This window comes from Oryzias latipes, chromosome 14 (assembly GCF_053564925.1).
Source record: "Oryzias latipes strain Hd-rR chromosome 14, Olatipes_Hd-rR_3.1".
NCBI classification, from domain to species: domain Eukaryota; kingdom Metazoa; phylum Chordata; class Actinopteri; order Beloniformes; family Adrianichthyidae; genus Oryzias; species Oryzias latipes.
In genome coordinates this window covers 2,710,256-2,724,379 of record NC_136250.1, presented here as the reverse complement: position 1 = coordinate 2,724,379, position 14,124 = coordinate 2,710,256, and the positions used below count along the sequence as shown (strand labels likewise).

General features: G+C 45.7%; 1 protein-coding gene across 2 annotated transcripts; it reads right to left on the bottom strand.

The window, feature by feature from the left end:
• Window positions 1-690: 690 nt before the first annotated feature.
• Window positions 691-9,033, bottom strand: ppp1r14aa (protein phosphatase 1, regulatory (inhibitor) subunit 14Aa). 2 transcript variants are annotated; one of them, XM_023962219.2, is made up of 4 exons: window positions 8,742-9,033; window positions 7,970-8,050; window positions 7,850-7,882; window positions 691-2,944 (listed from the first exon to the last, which is right to left on the bottom strand). In XM_023962219.2, the coding sequence occupies exons 1-4, from the start codon at window positions 8,913-8,915 to the stop codon at window positions 2,765-2,767; spliced, it is 468 nt and encodes a 155-aa protein (XP_023817987.1). In that variant the 5' UTR covers window positions 8,916-9,033; the 3' UTR covers window positions 691-2,764. The 2 variants fall into 2 exon arrangements, with proteins under 2 accessions (XP_023817987.1, XP_023817988.1); XM_023962220.2 differs by lacking the exon at window positions 7,850-7,882 and having other exon boundaries at window positions 8,742-9,006.
• Window positions 9,034-14,124: the final 5,091 nt, after the last annotated feature.

Here is a 14,124-nt window from a genome sequence, read left to right as displayed (position 1 = left end):
ACACTCAGAAATCTAAAAGCAAATCATCAAATCAAGGAACTGATTTTATTTAAAGTGGTGTTTTTTTTATAAATCAGAGAAAAACCGTTTTCAGTCGTTTTAAGATTTCTTCTTTTTTTCATTTTATATTTACGTTCATGTAAGATGGTTTTGAATGGAATTTTAAAGTAAAATGATAAACAGTGAAGTTGTGAATAGAAAAAGGCTGATTGCAGGGTTCTGTTTCCGACAGAAGAGGCTTCCTCCTCTTCATTCTTCTGTCACTGCAGAAGACACAGATAGACCATTTCCAACATGTTCTCGGCTCACACTGATTTACTAGAATAGTACAAAAAACAAAATTAACTTAGTAAGGTTTTTTTTAAATAAATCACAGAATTTGACATAAATGTAATAAATTAATTCTAAGTCTTTTTTTCCCTCTGCTGTCAGTTTCTAGGGTGACAAACAAATTTCCCACGTGTGGGATCAATAAAGTATCTCTGATTCTGATAAATAAAAAGAAACTTTAATTAAAACAAGTGAATTCCAGATTAAATAAAGAAAATTAGTAAATAAAAAAGTGATTATCTTTTAATGACATTTCATTTTTGACAATTCCTTAAGGATGTCTGTATCTGTAAGTTTTTGTTTTTTGTTTAAACACTATTTTCCAGTCTGACTGAGAACAGACAAGCAAAACACAGCACGACACATGAAAGTTATTTTTTATTAATTAGACTTTTCAAAGTTTCTGCAGAGAATCATATTTGTGTGACAGGACTCGCATTAAACACAGTGAAAGCCACAACTTTAGTGTCCCGAGGAAACATCACAACAGGGTCACAGCAGTTATCTGTTGGATCTGCAGTAACGTCGTCACTCCAGGCATGTTGCCCCTCATTTACAAAGTGTTGGAGTTGGTGTGCAGTCAGTGGAAGGGAAGCCAGTAGAAACCTGCTTTATCCCAACACTTGTGGGCCGACTACTTTTACATCAATTCAGAGGTTGGGATGAACATTTCTGGTCCAGTAAGAGTCACATGTTGCTTCAGCTCAGATTAAACGCACACAGTCTCGCCTGCAGCAGACAGCCTGCACGGCCCGCTCAGACGGAAGAATGAGAGCCAGCAGACAGAGGGGGAGCAAAACTATCAGAGAAGGCAGTGATGGAGTCCATGCTGCAGTATGTCTGTCTAACTCAAAGGTCACAGCAACATCTGCAATCCTCCAGATGACGCTGATGACGATCCTCGGATCTCTACAAACTGGATTAAGGCCGATTAGATGCAGAAGGTTCCCTCTGCTTAGGCCTCCTTAGCAGATGTACACAAGTCTGACACCCTCTCTGATTCCCTACAGGAGAGAAAAATCTGTTTGCTGCCACAGTAAGAGAAACCGTCCAACCTCAACGCAGAGCCTCTGCTTTTGTTACATAAGCTCACATAGAAGTCACAACGTTTGCGAGCAAATTACATGACTCAGGAAGTTATTTTAGAAATGCTGCTGATGCCAAGTCTTCAGAGTTAGATTTCCTGCTAAAACATGACACACATCAAGCTACTGTCAGACTCAGCAGAAGCAGAACCTGCCTGAACCTCCACCATTCACTGCTTCACTACCCAACAGAGAGAACAGCCTCAGCTTCAGTCTCTGGACTGGAAAACGTCTGTTTTTCTCCTTCTTTATGGTGTTTTCTGCAGAAACATCAGTCATGGACTGATCATCATTCACACCCACAGAGGTCAAAACCACCAAAGCGGACTCAGTAATGGCAGTACTGCTTAAACATTTGACAGAAGTCTGTCTAAAAACCAGAAAGTCGTATCTTCTAGCCACAAAGGGGCGCTGATAGGGAACACCTCAATCTGTTCTTCGGTTTTTCGGGTAGGTTCTGAAAAACCAAAGAGGGGCAGAATTTACTCTTTTATTGTAGTGGTTTTGCCAAATTGCAGCTACTTTTCAGCAGCTTAGTCTGCGTTCCTGTCTGCAGAAGAGGCTAATGTTCTTCTGCAGCTGCTCAGCACTGAGCGTGAAGTTAAATCCAAGGCTGGTGGACTAGATTCTGTGTCCCAACGCTTCAATGGAAACAAAACCCTTTAACACAAATGTCTCACAAACCAACATCTTTATGTGTCGGGAAACTGGTCTCTATGAGATCCATCTTTGCAGAGCCGCAGGCTTCCACTCCGCTCTGATTGGATGTTCTCGGGATCAATGAGCCCATTTTTCTACATCAATCAAGAATCCCAAATTGAAGATGTCGTTTTGTGTGTGTTTTTGTGTGTGTTTTGTGTCGTTTTGTGACCAGCAGAGGGAGGCTTTTGCATGTTTTACCACTCTGGGGGGTGAGATTTAACAACAATGTGAGTGGGCTCCCTCTACTGGTCTGACCGGATCAGGTCTTCCTCAGAAATAAATTGTCACTCCAGTCTTGATGCTTGAGTGGAGAGGTGCCGTGGCTCTGTGGGGCGGTGCCGTGGCTCCGTGGGGCGGTGCCGTGGCTCCGTGGGGCGGTGCCGTGGCTCCGTGGGGCGGTGCCGTGGCTCCGTTGGGCGGTGCCGTGGCTCTGTGGGGCGGTGCCGTGGCTCCGTGGGGCGGTGCCGTGGCTCCGTGGGGCGGTGCCGTGGCTCCGTTGGGCGGTGCCGTGGCTCTGTGGGGCGGTGCCGTGGCTCCGTGGGGCGGTGCCGTGGCTCTGTGGGGCGGTGCAGTGGCGCTTCGTGTTGTCCTGCTTCTGTTTGTTTCATGTCAGACAGTTTGTGAGTGCATTATGGGTACTGGCGCCATCAGAGGCTCTGGTTTTTGCCTCGGGTTTGCTGGAAGTGCTGCTGTGGTGGGTTGTTGAAGTGGTAGGGCTCATGGCGAGGGTGGCTGTGGCAGATGACCGGGTGTTCGATGCCCTCACTCTGCAGCTCGTTCTGCTTGTGAACTCCATGCAGCTTTACCAGGAGCTCCTTGATGAAAACCTGAAGGGGGGAGCCAAAACAGAGGAGATCCATGAAAGGTGCTATGTTCTTTCATGACTTGAGCTGCTTTTAGATGATTCGATAATCTCCTTCTTGATGAACACATCTTTGAAAAAAAGCTGACACTGTCTGGATTTAGGAAACAGTTTCAATTGAATCAGAAGAAGAAAGGAGGTCTTTTCTAATTACAAAGGATAATGGAGGAGGATCAGAGGCAGACTGGGGAACCAGAACATGGAGAGCGAGGAGCAGAATCTCTAAACAAACTGAACCACAGCAGCTTCCTTTATCTCCACTGATGTGCAACAACAACCTGAGGTTCATGAAGACCAATGAAGTTGGTACGATCCAAAACAGCTTAGCAGGAGAGCGTGCTACAGGAGGGGATGGGCCCAGACCGTCACTATGATGATGCGATTTCTCTGTGGATTTCTTCATGAACAATCAAAAACGTAAGTATTCAGGTACAGATCTGAAACAACCAAAAGGATTTCTGATTTAGGAGTGTTTTATTTTATATTTGAACTCTGAATGAATCACAGGAAATAGTAGATAAGCCTAATTAACAAGAAGTGGAAGGGAGGGGGGGTTCAGGACAGCAGAACTGGAGATGTTTCTGAGAAATGAAATGAATGAAACGTGATGACTCAGATACAGATGGAGGAGAGAACAAAGAGTCTGCAGCCAGCAACCATTCTGTCTGAGCCAATGTTCCCTGTTTGGTTTGCATCTTTCGCTTTGTCTCTTTGGTAGGGGGATGTGTTGCACTGGGAGCTGTGTTTCTTTTACCAACTGGGGGCGCTGCTGGTTGCACATCAGATGGTTTTCTGTTTTCATTTTTTTGTCCCATTACAACTTAAAAGTTCTTGTTTGCATCATTATCAGAAGTTGACATTGTAAACCTCCATCTGGATGGATAATATGAAGAAACCCTCATCAAAAGCTGCAGTTACATGTGCAAAATATATATGCGCACAAATAAATATATTTGTGCGCAGAACTCTCTAAAATACCGGAAACGGGCGTAGAAGAAGAAATATTGAGTTCCGTTGTAAACAAACAAAGCTGCAGCATAGAGCGAGATGATCTTCTAAACATGCTTTATAATTGTTAGGATTATTATTAAGTGCATGTTTGCTCATGGTTTTTTTAATCCGTGCAGCATAGTGCTTTATTCTTGGGCAAACGGACCCAGAAGAAGGGTTAAGTTAGGTTAATACATTTAACCTTGGATGCATTTAAAAACTCTGTGCGGTCAATTCTCCAATCTGCATTTTGGCTGCACCTAAATATGTTTCAATAACAACAGCCTTTATCTTGTCCGAACACAACCGGAAACAAAAATCCATGTGATTGTTACCATGGTTTCTCAGGACTGCACGGCATTTCTGCCTTCAATAGCCGCCTCCCCCAGCTCACACACCGTCCCAGAGTCGCTCCCCTGCTTGGAGACCCGGTTCTCCTGAGTCCAGCAGCTCGCTCACGCAGAGCAGCCGGACGGACTGCGGTCCAAAGCCTCCTCCGGAGCGCACACCATGACAAAGCCCCCTCCCTGGTGTGTCTGGCTGCTCTGCTCAGAGACATGCTTCGCTCCCACGGAGCGGCCGGCCCATCTGGAGTTTGTCTGTACGACTATAGTCTGTTCAGAGAGGTCTATTGCTCAGTTTTGTCCTTTATGCTCTTTTTCTGCTCATTCATTCATGTTCCTCATCAACCATGTGAACAACTCTGAGTTTGAAGAGGATTATCTAATCTAAACTGGACTGACACTGTTCTGAGAAAGCTGAGACACCGGTAGTCTATGGTGGTTGCATTGTGAGCATTGTGTAGCGTTTAAACTTGGTGCAGTGGCTACCCCAAAAAATAATCTGGTGAGGAATTTGCCCAACATTTTTGGGGTGGATCCAAAGCGTATCTGAGAATGAAGTAAGCAGATGGATGATGCTGAGAAGCTGCAGAAAAAGGAGCAAACAATTTCCTGATGGAGGAACAAAGAAAGTCTGCAACACATTAGAAGACCTGCTTTAAACATGGATTACTGAGTAAAAACAGAAACGAGTACGCGTGTCTATACAATAATGATCCATATTAAAGTGAAGAGGATTTCTGATACGGACATTGATGCTTCAAAGAGAAAAGAAACGTTTGCTAATCCTTACATAATACAATGTTCTCATTATTTCAATAAATCCTGAAATGTTCATCTGGTGTTATTGTCTGCATTTTGGAACCGAATCTCACCGCAAAACAAACCCACTAGTCTTCCTGACTCTGTCTGTAATGGAATAAACACCGGTTTCCAACAGAAGCCAGTCTCTAATAAACGCCGAGCTGGCTGCCAGATTTTTAGAACAAACACCAGGGCTACTATTAGAAGATATACAATGTATCAAAGAATTTCAGGATAAAAATGCATTTCTGAGTATTTTTTTATTCAAATCATGTTGGATCAGGAGCAAAGCATAAAAACCTGCAGTTTATAAAAGCTCAGGTTTGTGATGCTGAAACTGCCAGGAGCAGGCCACAGTCTCAATGCTGCAAATCTAAATCCTCCACTTGCAGACGAATAGCTCCATTAACGTCTTCTCAGGCGCTCTTCAAGCTTTCAGTTACATTAACTGGGTATTTTAGTTTTTATTTATATTTGTCTGCTGCTTGGTGTACATCCTCTGTGTGCAATAGCTTTTCTTCTCCGTGTCTTTCGTGTTTATTTTATTGTGCTGCTACTACAATTTAATTTCCCTACAGGAATTAATAAAGTTATCTTAATCTCAATCTTTGTTTTCCTCATCTGAGCTGCCATCTGACAAAAAACTGAACATCTGGATAGCTTCGTTATTGCTTGACGTTTTTTGCTACAGCGTAGTTAGCTTGATCTTGTAAAGGGTCGTAAAATAGCAGGAGAGATTGTAAACAAAGGGCTGATGGGAAATTAGCGGAGCTAACTTCTGCGCTAACAGTCTCGTTCAAAACTCAGAGGCAAATTTCTAATGAAGTCCAGCTGCACTGCAGAAACTATGTCTTAAAAATGACACTCGCTTCTTAATGTTTGTTAAAAACTTCAGAATCATAATGAAAAGACCACCTGGAAAACTTTTACAATAGAAAGAAATATAGTTGGGGTGGGACTTTAAGACGACGGTTTGAGAAGGAAAAAGCTTCATTCGGTGCAGAAACAGACCCGCTGCTAAAGTCCTAACAGTTTTATGTGTCTAATTAAGTCATCTCATTACAAATATGATCGTATAAACAATAAATCACCTGACAGGCAACATTTCTCTGAGAATGACTCAGACAACACATGGTTGGTTCATTTAGAAACCAGGTAAAAAACAATCACTTGTCTGAAGATGTGAGAATTCATTAAGGAAGAGAAAAACGGTGAGTTTTTACTGTGATCAATAAGACGCATTCAGCTTCTTCAAACAACATGAATGTTGATCCAGTTTGACACTGCTGCCAAAATGCAGAACCGTTTCTAAAGACGATCAGCAGAATCAGATAAGAATCCTAAACAGGAGGACTATTCCAGGTAACAGTTCTCTCACCTCTTCAGCTGGTTTTAGTCTGCTTTTGTGAAATGTGAGCCTAACGGCTTGCTGACACACTTACGCCTGCATGCATGATGTTGTGGCAACAGTGCAGAGGAAGAGTAGGAACCAGAAGCACCAGTCCCACTGAATACTGACTCAACGTTTCTGTAACCTGGACAGAAATGTTGTTTTGAAAAACAAATCCAAAAGGCAAGATACCAATCAACTACTAAGAACAGGACTGCAGAATATGACAAGTATACAGTCTAGTCTGGTAGCAGCGCAGCGTTTGCTTTGTACACAAACCCCTTCAGGCTGTTTTGTGTGACCAGGACCTCTCCTCTGAGTTTCAAAGTCACTTTTTAGCGTTCTGTTTATGAGCATCGAAAACAGGAAATGCTTTCTGAAGAAGACAGAAACCAGCAGCAGCCTCAGATAAAAGCCAAACACACATTGAAGGACTGCGCCGTTTCTGTGGGCCTGACTCCTGCCACCTCCCTGTCAAACGGATGAGCTCAGTTTTTTTATTCGTTTTCATCAGGGAGGGGGGCAGTGGCTCCACCACCCCCTCCTTGACTTAAGCTCAAAGCTGGCACTGTGCAGGCTGATGTTTGAGTCCCAATGGACGGATTGTTTCTGCAGAGAAGAGGACAACAGACGGTCATTGTTGAGAGACTGTGGGACAGAAGATCAGGTGATGTCGTTTCACTGCGGCCTCCTCTCTTCGTGCTTCGTCATCTCATTAGGACCGCCTATGGTATCATCTTCTGGATGCTGATGAGGTTTGAGAAATCCAGCAGTGAGTGTCACTGGAAAGGTTTTGGCCATGAAGCCACATGCAGCCTCACAGCAGCAGCTCCTCCATGGACACATGACAAGTTCAGGTCCAGAAGAAGCTTTTCCAGCTGATCATGTCAGAGGTTCTGCTCTCTTCAGTAAAGATGGAGGTTTTTCTCTGAAATTCAGAGATGGAAACTCACTGCCTCATCCCGACACTCAGCTCAGCGGCACAGGCTGCTCTGCTTCTGCGTCGCTTGTACAGATTTTGAGTGATCTCCTCAGAGGAGGGACGACCTTTCACAGCCGAGGTCATCGAGCTATGCATCTGATGTGACAAAGTCTGGTTGGGTTTTCTCTGGTTTGTAAAACAGTTTTCCTGTTTAGCTTACATTTGGCAGTTCTGCCTTGAGTTCGTGTGACCTCCACATCATGAGCTGACCTCTGTCTCCTCTCAAGCTTTTAGTTACCCATCATCCACAGCTGTGTCAGATCACTATCCCCACATGTTTGCTAGTGTCTTTGTTTCTGTGTCATGACACTTTTGCTTCAGGTTTAGAGGGTGGGGGTCTACAGAAGAGCAGCTCATACATACCTCTGTGCTGTTCCTGCACTTCTGGAGAAGATCCTGTTAGCAGACAGACAGTTACAAACCGGCAGCATCAGCGTAGTCACCAAGACTAAAGCCATTCTGTGTTCAGCTTCGGCGTCTTACCTGTAGTCTCTGGGCTCGCTCCCGGTCGCTCGGCAGGTCAAGCAGCTCGTCGATGTTCACCTCCTCTGGCATTTCCTCCTCCTGGAGTCAATACATCAGCGCAAAGGTTCAGAGTTCAAAGGTCGAGCTGTCACAGCATGCATGTGAGCTCCGTGCAGCTGCAGTGTCTCTGAGCTCAGGAGGAACAATGCGCTACTCTTAAACAAGCTGCTCACACAGAAAACACTCAGCTCCTCCTCATCCTCATAAGACCCAACATTCAGACAACCTGTCCTGTTCCGCCTGCCAACATGCAGAAACTGAAACTTTTAAAGATCTCCGTCAATGAGCGTCTGCATTTTGCTCTGTGTTGAAGTGTGTTGGTAGGGCTGAACGTCCAGGCTTTTCTCTGAAGCTCCTGTCGGCTCCTGTGGAGCATGAGACGTTCCAGCCCCCCACACACCAGGACCTCCTCCAGGGACCCACAGCAGCTCTGTCCCTCCTCATTTCCTCTTCCTCTTTCCCATCAGTCCCTCTGCTCTCTGCTGCCCATGTAAGGTCACAGCTCCAGAGTCAGGATGGGACAGGGTGGGGCTGTGTGGCCTTGTAAGGAGAACCAGGCGCCCCCCTCCCCTCCACAGCACCCCACACATCACTGCAGACCTGAAGGTGAACTTTTTGGCGGTGGGTGAAGCTGCCATGAACTCATCGCAGTTTAAAGATCAGAAGCTTCACCCAAAGTTCCAGATGTTTCTGGCCATCGGCAGGTCTTCTCTCTTCAGAACCGTCTTACCTGGCCCCGGTACAGCCGGTCCAGACTCTCATCGATCCACTTCTCCACGTCCAGCCTCCTCTGCAGCTCCCTCCGGTTGTATTTGACGGTGACCCGCGCGTGCCTCTTTGGAATGTGACCGCCGTGCTCCGGAGCCAGCTCGGAGGCAGGAGCCCGCGTCTCCTCGGCTGCCATCTCCGCTGTGCGCTCGCGCTCGGAATCCTGCGCTGTTTGAGGGGAGGGGGAGACCGGGCGACGACGGCGCACGCGGGAGCGAGCGCGCGGGGGGGCTCATGGACGCAAGTATGTAAAGCGCGCAGCTCCTCCTCCCCTCCTGCTCCTTCACTTCATGCAGCTTTTTTATTTGAAAATCAAATGAGCCTGAATCTATGGAGTCCTAAACTGTTCATAATTAAATAAATAAATATGACCTCATGCAAATATACAATCAACCAATTCATCTCTCATAAATGTATAAAAAGATCATGAAATGGTGAAAAACATGCACACAGATTTGAAATTAGTCATTATATTATTGAATATATATTCATTTTGTTTTAAAAAAACCTGTCCATTATTATAAAATAGCATTTTAAAAATATTAATTTTAATCTTGTTGAATACTTTTATAATTATTTGGCTTTTTTCAAAACCTCGGGTTTCTAAATCAATATTTTCTAAAGTAGCTTTGTTTTTATTTCATGTTGCTGTTTTTCAGAATGACTCATTTATTTCATGAAAAGCTTTTCCAGCAGAATGAGTCTGTCTGTCAATCAAACTAGACAAGGTGGAGACACTTCTGTGTACTCATTTACTCAGAAATGAGCAGCAGCACCATAAGTACATCAATCGAAGTCACTCCAGCGAACGTGACGGCGCAGTGCACCCCCCTCAACACTAGGGGGAGTATGCACCTCAACACATCCACAGTGTTAGCAGATCTGGCAGTTTTGGTTCTAAATGTGCGGGTAAAAATTGGCTTTGGGCAGTTTTAGGGTCGGTTCTGCACTTTTTATTGATTTATTTTCTTCTTTTCAACTTGTTCTGTCCAACAGCTGAGCAAACAGATTAGAACTGAAGGCCCTTTGTGTTGGACAGGTTTTACTATCACAAACAGAGGTTATGTATCTTTGGAAAACCAGAGTGTAAATTTGTATAAACCGATTTGTGCTTTTGTTTTTTATTTATTTGTTACATTTAGTGTGTGTGGGGAGGGAGAATAAAAAGAAGAGAGGTTAGCGCTTTCGCCTCAACGCAAGAAGGCCCCCAGTTCACGTCCCAGCTGGGGGACCTGGACTAGAACATCAATGGGGGACCTTTCTGTGTAGATGTTCTCCCCTTCTTCCCACCATCCAATAACATGTTTCATAGGCAGGGCTCCAGACTGCGACCATTTGGTCGCAGAATGCGACCAAAATTTGAGAGTGTACAACTGAATTTTACATCCAGTCGCACATGTGCTACTAGTAAATTTGCCTCCCCCACCCTCCGTATTTTTTATACATTAAACGTGGAAAGGGCACGTCAATGATCGATGAAATGAGCAATGAAATCATCAATGAGACGCGAGCGCACACTCACGCAGACAGACACACACACTCGCGCGAATACTCATGAGACTGGAGCACACGCGAGCGCACACTCGCGTGTCATTGAGTGATGCCTGAGGCGGCCAATGCGTGTGAGAAGAATAGGGAAAGCCACTGTGAGTGGCTAAAATATGTGGAGGGGGCGGGGCCTAGAGATAATCTAGTGCGCGTAAACATCCGTGGGAAGGAAACGGACATAAAAATCATCACAACCTGATATGTGCGTCTGAGCTATGAATAAGCGAACTATTGATTCGTTCTTCTGACCTGCTGCTAGTGTACCAGTGCCAGAGTGTACAGCAGGGGTCTCAAAGTCGTGAACCAAACCACGGTTCTCATGCGCGGCTGTCACTGCAGCACATCGCTCCTGCGGGAGATGGTCAGCTGAGGAGCATAAATGTCCCACACCTGCATGTGTGACGGGGCTCTAACATTAAACACGTGTGAGCGACAACACGATTTAGTCTTAGTCACACTTAAAACACGTGGGGAAAATGCAACGATAGACGTGTTCATGAACCAGCTCCGGGGGGGGGGGGGGGGGGGGGGGGGTAGGCGAAGCTGCAGCGAGACTGAAGGAGAACAGGAAGTTGTAGTCCTTAACATTCAATTTAGTTTTAATATGCCTCTCCCCCTAAGTATGATCTGTGATATTACATCTTTTATAATTATTTCAATGTTTTGCAATGTGTGTAACCTTTTTTTAATCAGTAGGTATATTAAATTATTTTAATTGATCAGTGAACTACAAAAAACCCATCAGGACACATGTCCCATAATGCATTGTTTTGTAGTCTGTAGGGCAGCTTTCAGTCAGTTCAGTACTAAATTTCCAGCTGTGTTCGCTCAGGTTGGGGTCTTGCTTCCGCCCCTTTCTGGTGATATTTTTGTTTTGATTGACAGGTGATGTTGGAGCAAAAACAAAAATATACATCTCACACCAGGTGATCTGTGCAGCGTTGCGTCCATCTGGGTGATCTCAAACACGCTTATTGTGCATCTTGGCTGCACCTATTTGGTGTCGCCAACATGAATTTCCATCCTCTAATATTTACATACATTTAAGTATTGTTTGAAACTGTGAAATGACCGAAAGGTTACTACGGTAATCACTGTGTTACTAAAAACTTTTTTTTTTATTCTAAATTTATGGTATTTTGTTTACTATGTGTACTGTCATGACAGCGATGGTGATGTCAGTTTACCTTGTTGTTGCATCTTCAAAAGTGCAGAATAAAATGTGACACTGAATTTAAAACAGCACATTGTAATCTCTGCATCTATTATCAAAGTGTTTATTAGTAATACAGTGGAAATTAGTAGATTTGGTTAGAATGTTGATTTACGGTATGCGCCCCTAAATTTTCTGGTTGTGCTCCTAAAATTTTCAGTTAGGGGCCACAGTGTAGAGCCCTGCGCGGGACTATTTTCTTCATCCCGCTCCCGCCCGCACCCGCCAAATTTCTGACCAATCCCGCCCGCTCCCGCAACGTATGCGTTACACTCCCGCCCGCACCCGCAATATGTATGTCCACTCCCGCCCGCACCCGCAAAACTCATAGAATTTAGTCCCGCACAGTAATAGAGATGCATTGATTTTGTATCGTCTCCTGTCCCGCAGAAAAAAACACGTATTTTTATTGATATTATTAAAGAGATTCATGTCCCTCCTCCAGTCTCATCTTTTCATGCATTCCTCTTTTGTGTAATGTGCAACATAATCATTAAATATATTTTCACAAATCCTGTTCGGTAAAAAAAGTGTGCGTGTGTCCGCGACATTGTTTGTCCACGACAGACGGCCTGAAGCGCGCTGAACCAGCTGGGATAGATGCAGGTCAAAGTCATTTTCAGGAAAAAAAACATTGTAATGGTTCAACAGAGCTGAAAATCTATGAATTAATTTTTTCCTGACGGAAAAATACTTTTTTTTTTTTTTGCTTCAGCCTTTTCCCGTTTTTGCTGTTTTGCGCCTCAGTGGGGCATTGGCACGCAGATCTGAACACGATGAACCTCGTTTGAGGTTCTTTTCTGCTTCATCCACTGACATCATGTCCCTGTCAGGAAACCTCTGCTTCTTCCTTATCCCGCGCAGTGTTGCCAGATAGATTAACAGCTCTTTCATCCTTCTGTTGCGCTAGAGCGTTCCGACTAACGTGTTAACCTGCTATGACCGTATTTTGCGCTCTCTGTGTAGAACACACTGGGAGCGCGGGGAAAATAACTCTAAGCTGCAGAGGATGTGAACAGGTGAACAGGTAGAGAGGAAAAGCAGGTAAAGAGGCGGGGGAGGGGCTTTGGCTTCAAACTCTGTCAGAGAGATGGAAACACGGCGTCAGATTGAGACGCAGCTTTCACTGCAGGAGTTGAAGCAGAGACTTTCTCTGGGATGATTCTATGAACTCAAACATGGAAACATGATTATCAAGCAGAACTCTTTAAAATAATAAACCTGATCTCTCCACATTCTTCGTGTCTACCATGCATTGATGCACACATCGCTCCATGCAGCGATCAGACCAGAACTTTAGCTGATAGCTCCGCCCACACGCGACCGCGGTCTCAGGCTTTAAAGAACACAATTTCTAAGAGGCGGGGCGGGGCGTTGCACACCCCCAACAACAGGTTAGATGACAGAGGCCATTGGGCGTCTCTACCTGGTGCCTTCACGGAGCTTCAGTACATAAGACTCCAACAGCCGCACAGCCTAACGTAGTCCACTATTATATATTCATGAGATATTCATGGCAAAACTGATCCCGCAGAGTTTTTTTTTGCCGCCCGCTCCCGCCCGCAGTACAATTCAAACCGCCCAATCCCGCGAGATTTGCGTTGGGTCCCGCGGGACCCGGCGGGACCCAATCCCAATGCAGCCCTCTACCACAGTGCTCCTAGTGAAAAAAGTTAGTCTGGAGCCCTGATAGGTGAATTAGTTTATCTAAATTGTCCCTAGGTGTGAATGTGACTGGATGTGTGATTGCAGACACTCTGTCCTGTGAAAGACTGGCGACCTGTCCAGGGTTTCCCATGCCTTTGCCCACAAGTGGCGGGCTCCAGCAGCCCTGTGACCCCAAAAGGGGAAAAATGGATTAGAAGATGAATGAATGAGTTATTTTAAGCTGTAACAATTATACCAGATCTGCTGAGACGACAAATATTACATTAAAGGTGAAATTCTGACACGAAGATGAGTGGAAGACATCTGTCCATCAAGACACTGTGGGTTAGGAGGGGGGATGAAGCAGACAGGGAGCAGTGTGGCAGTGTACATGTGGGGGTGGAGATACATGCATGCTGCCGAAGTGAACCGTGTGTTCATAAGGGGAACCAGATCCTACCCAGCCAGACCAGGAGAGGGTGGGAGAGGCCAGGCCAGGAGCACCCCGGCGACGGGACCAAAGCAGCCAAGGGGGGGGGGACCGCCCACCCAACAACCCCCCCGGCGCCGAGAAGCATAGGCGAACCCGGCGTCTGGGCCCCCAGGCCATAGGACAGGCGTGCCTAGCCGTACCAGACGGCAGCCATGGGGGCCACCGTATTATTCATGGCTGGTTGTTTGCCGCTTGGGCTGGCAGCAAACAACCAGCCACGGGCGAAACACTGGCTGACCCCAGAATCCCAAGCCCCCCCCCCCAGCCCCCGCCACGGCGACCAGGCACCCAGCTGCCGTTCCCGGTCGGCTGCACTGCTTACCCTGCACCCAGAAGGCACCAACCCAGGAACCCTGCCAAGTTGCTGGCAAATTGCACGCCCACCCCCCACCCAAGCAACCAGAGCCCCTTGCTGTCCCACTTTAACCCGAGAGGGAAAAATAA

What these genes read in the sequence shown, in the direction of transcription:
- ppp1r14aa (XM_023962219.2), bottom strand. Translation starts at nt 8,915, where the DNA reads ATGGCAGCCGAGGAGACGCGGGCTCCTGCCTCCGAGCTGGCTCCGGAG. An exon ending in AGCGAGCCCAGAGACTACAG is followed by an intron (nt 7,883 to 7,969) that starts GTAAGACGCCGA and finishes GTCTGCTAACAG; the next exon opens with GATCTTCTCCAGAAGTGCAG. An exon ending in AGTGCAGGAACAGCACAGAG is followed by an intron (nt 2,945 to 7,849) that starts GTATGTATGAGC and finishes TCCCCCCTTCAG; the next exon opens with GTTTTCATCAAGGAGCTCCT.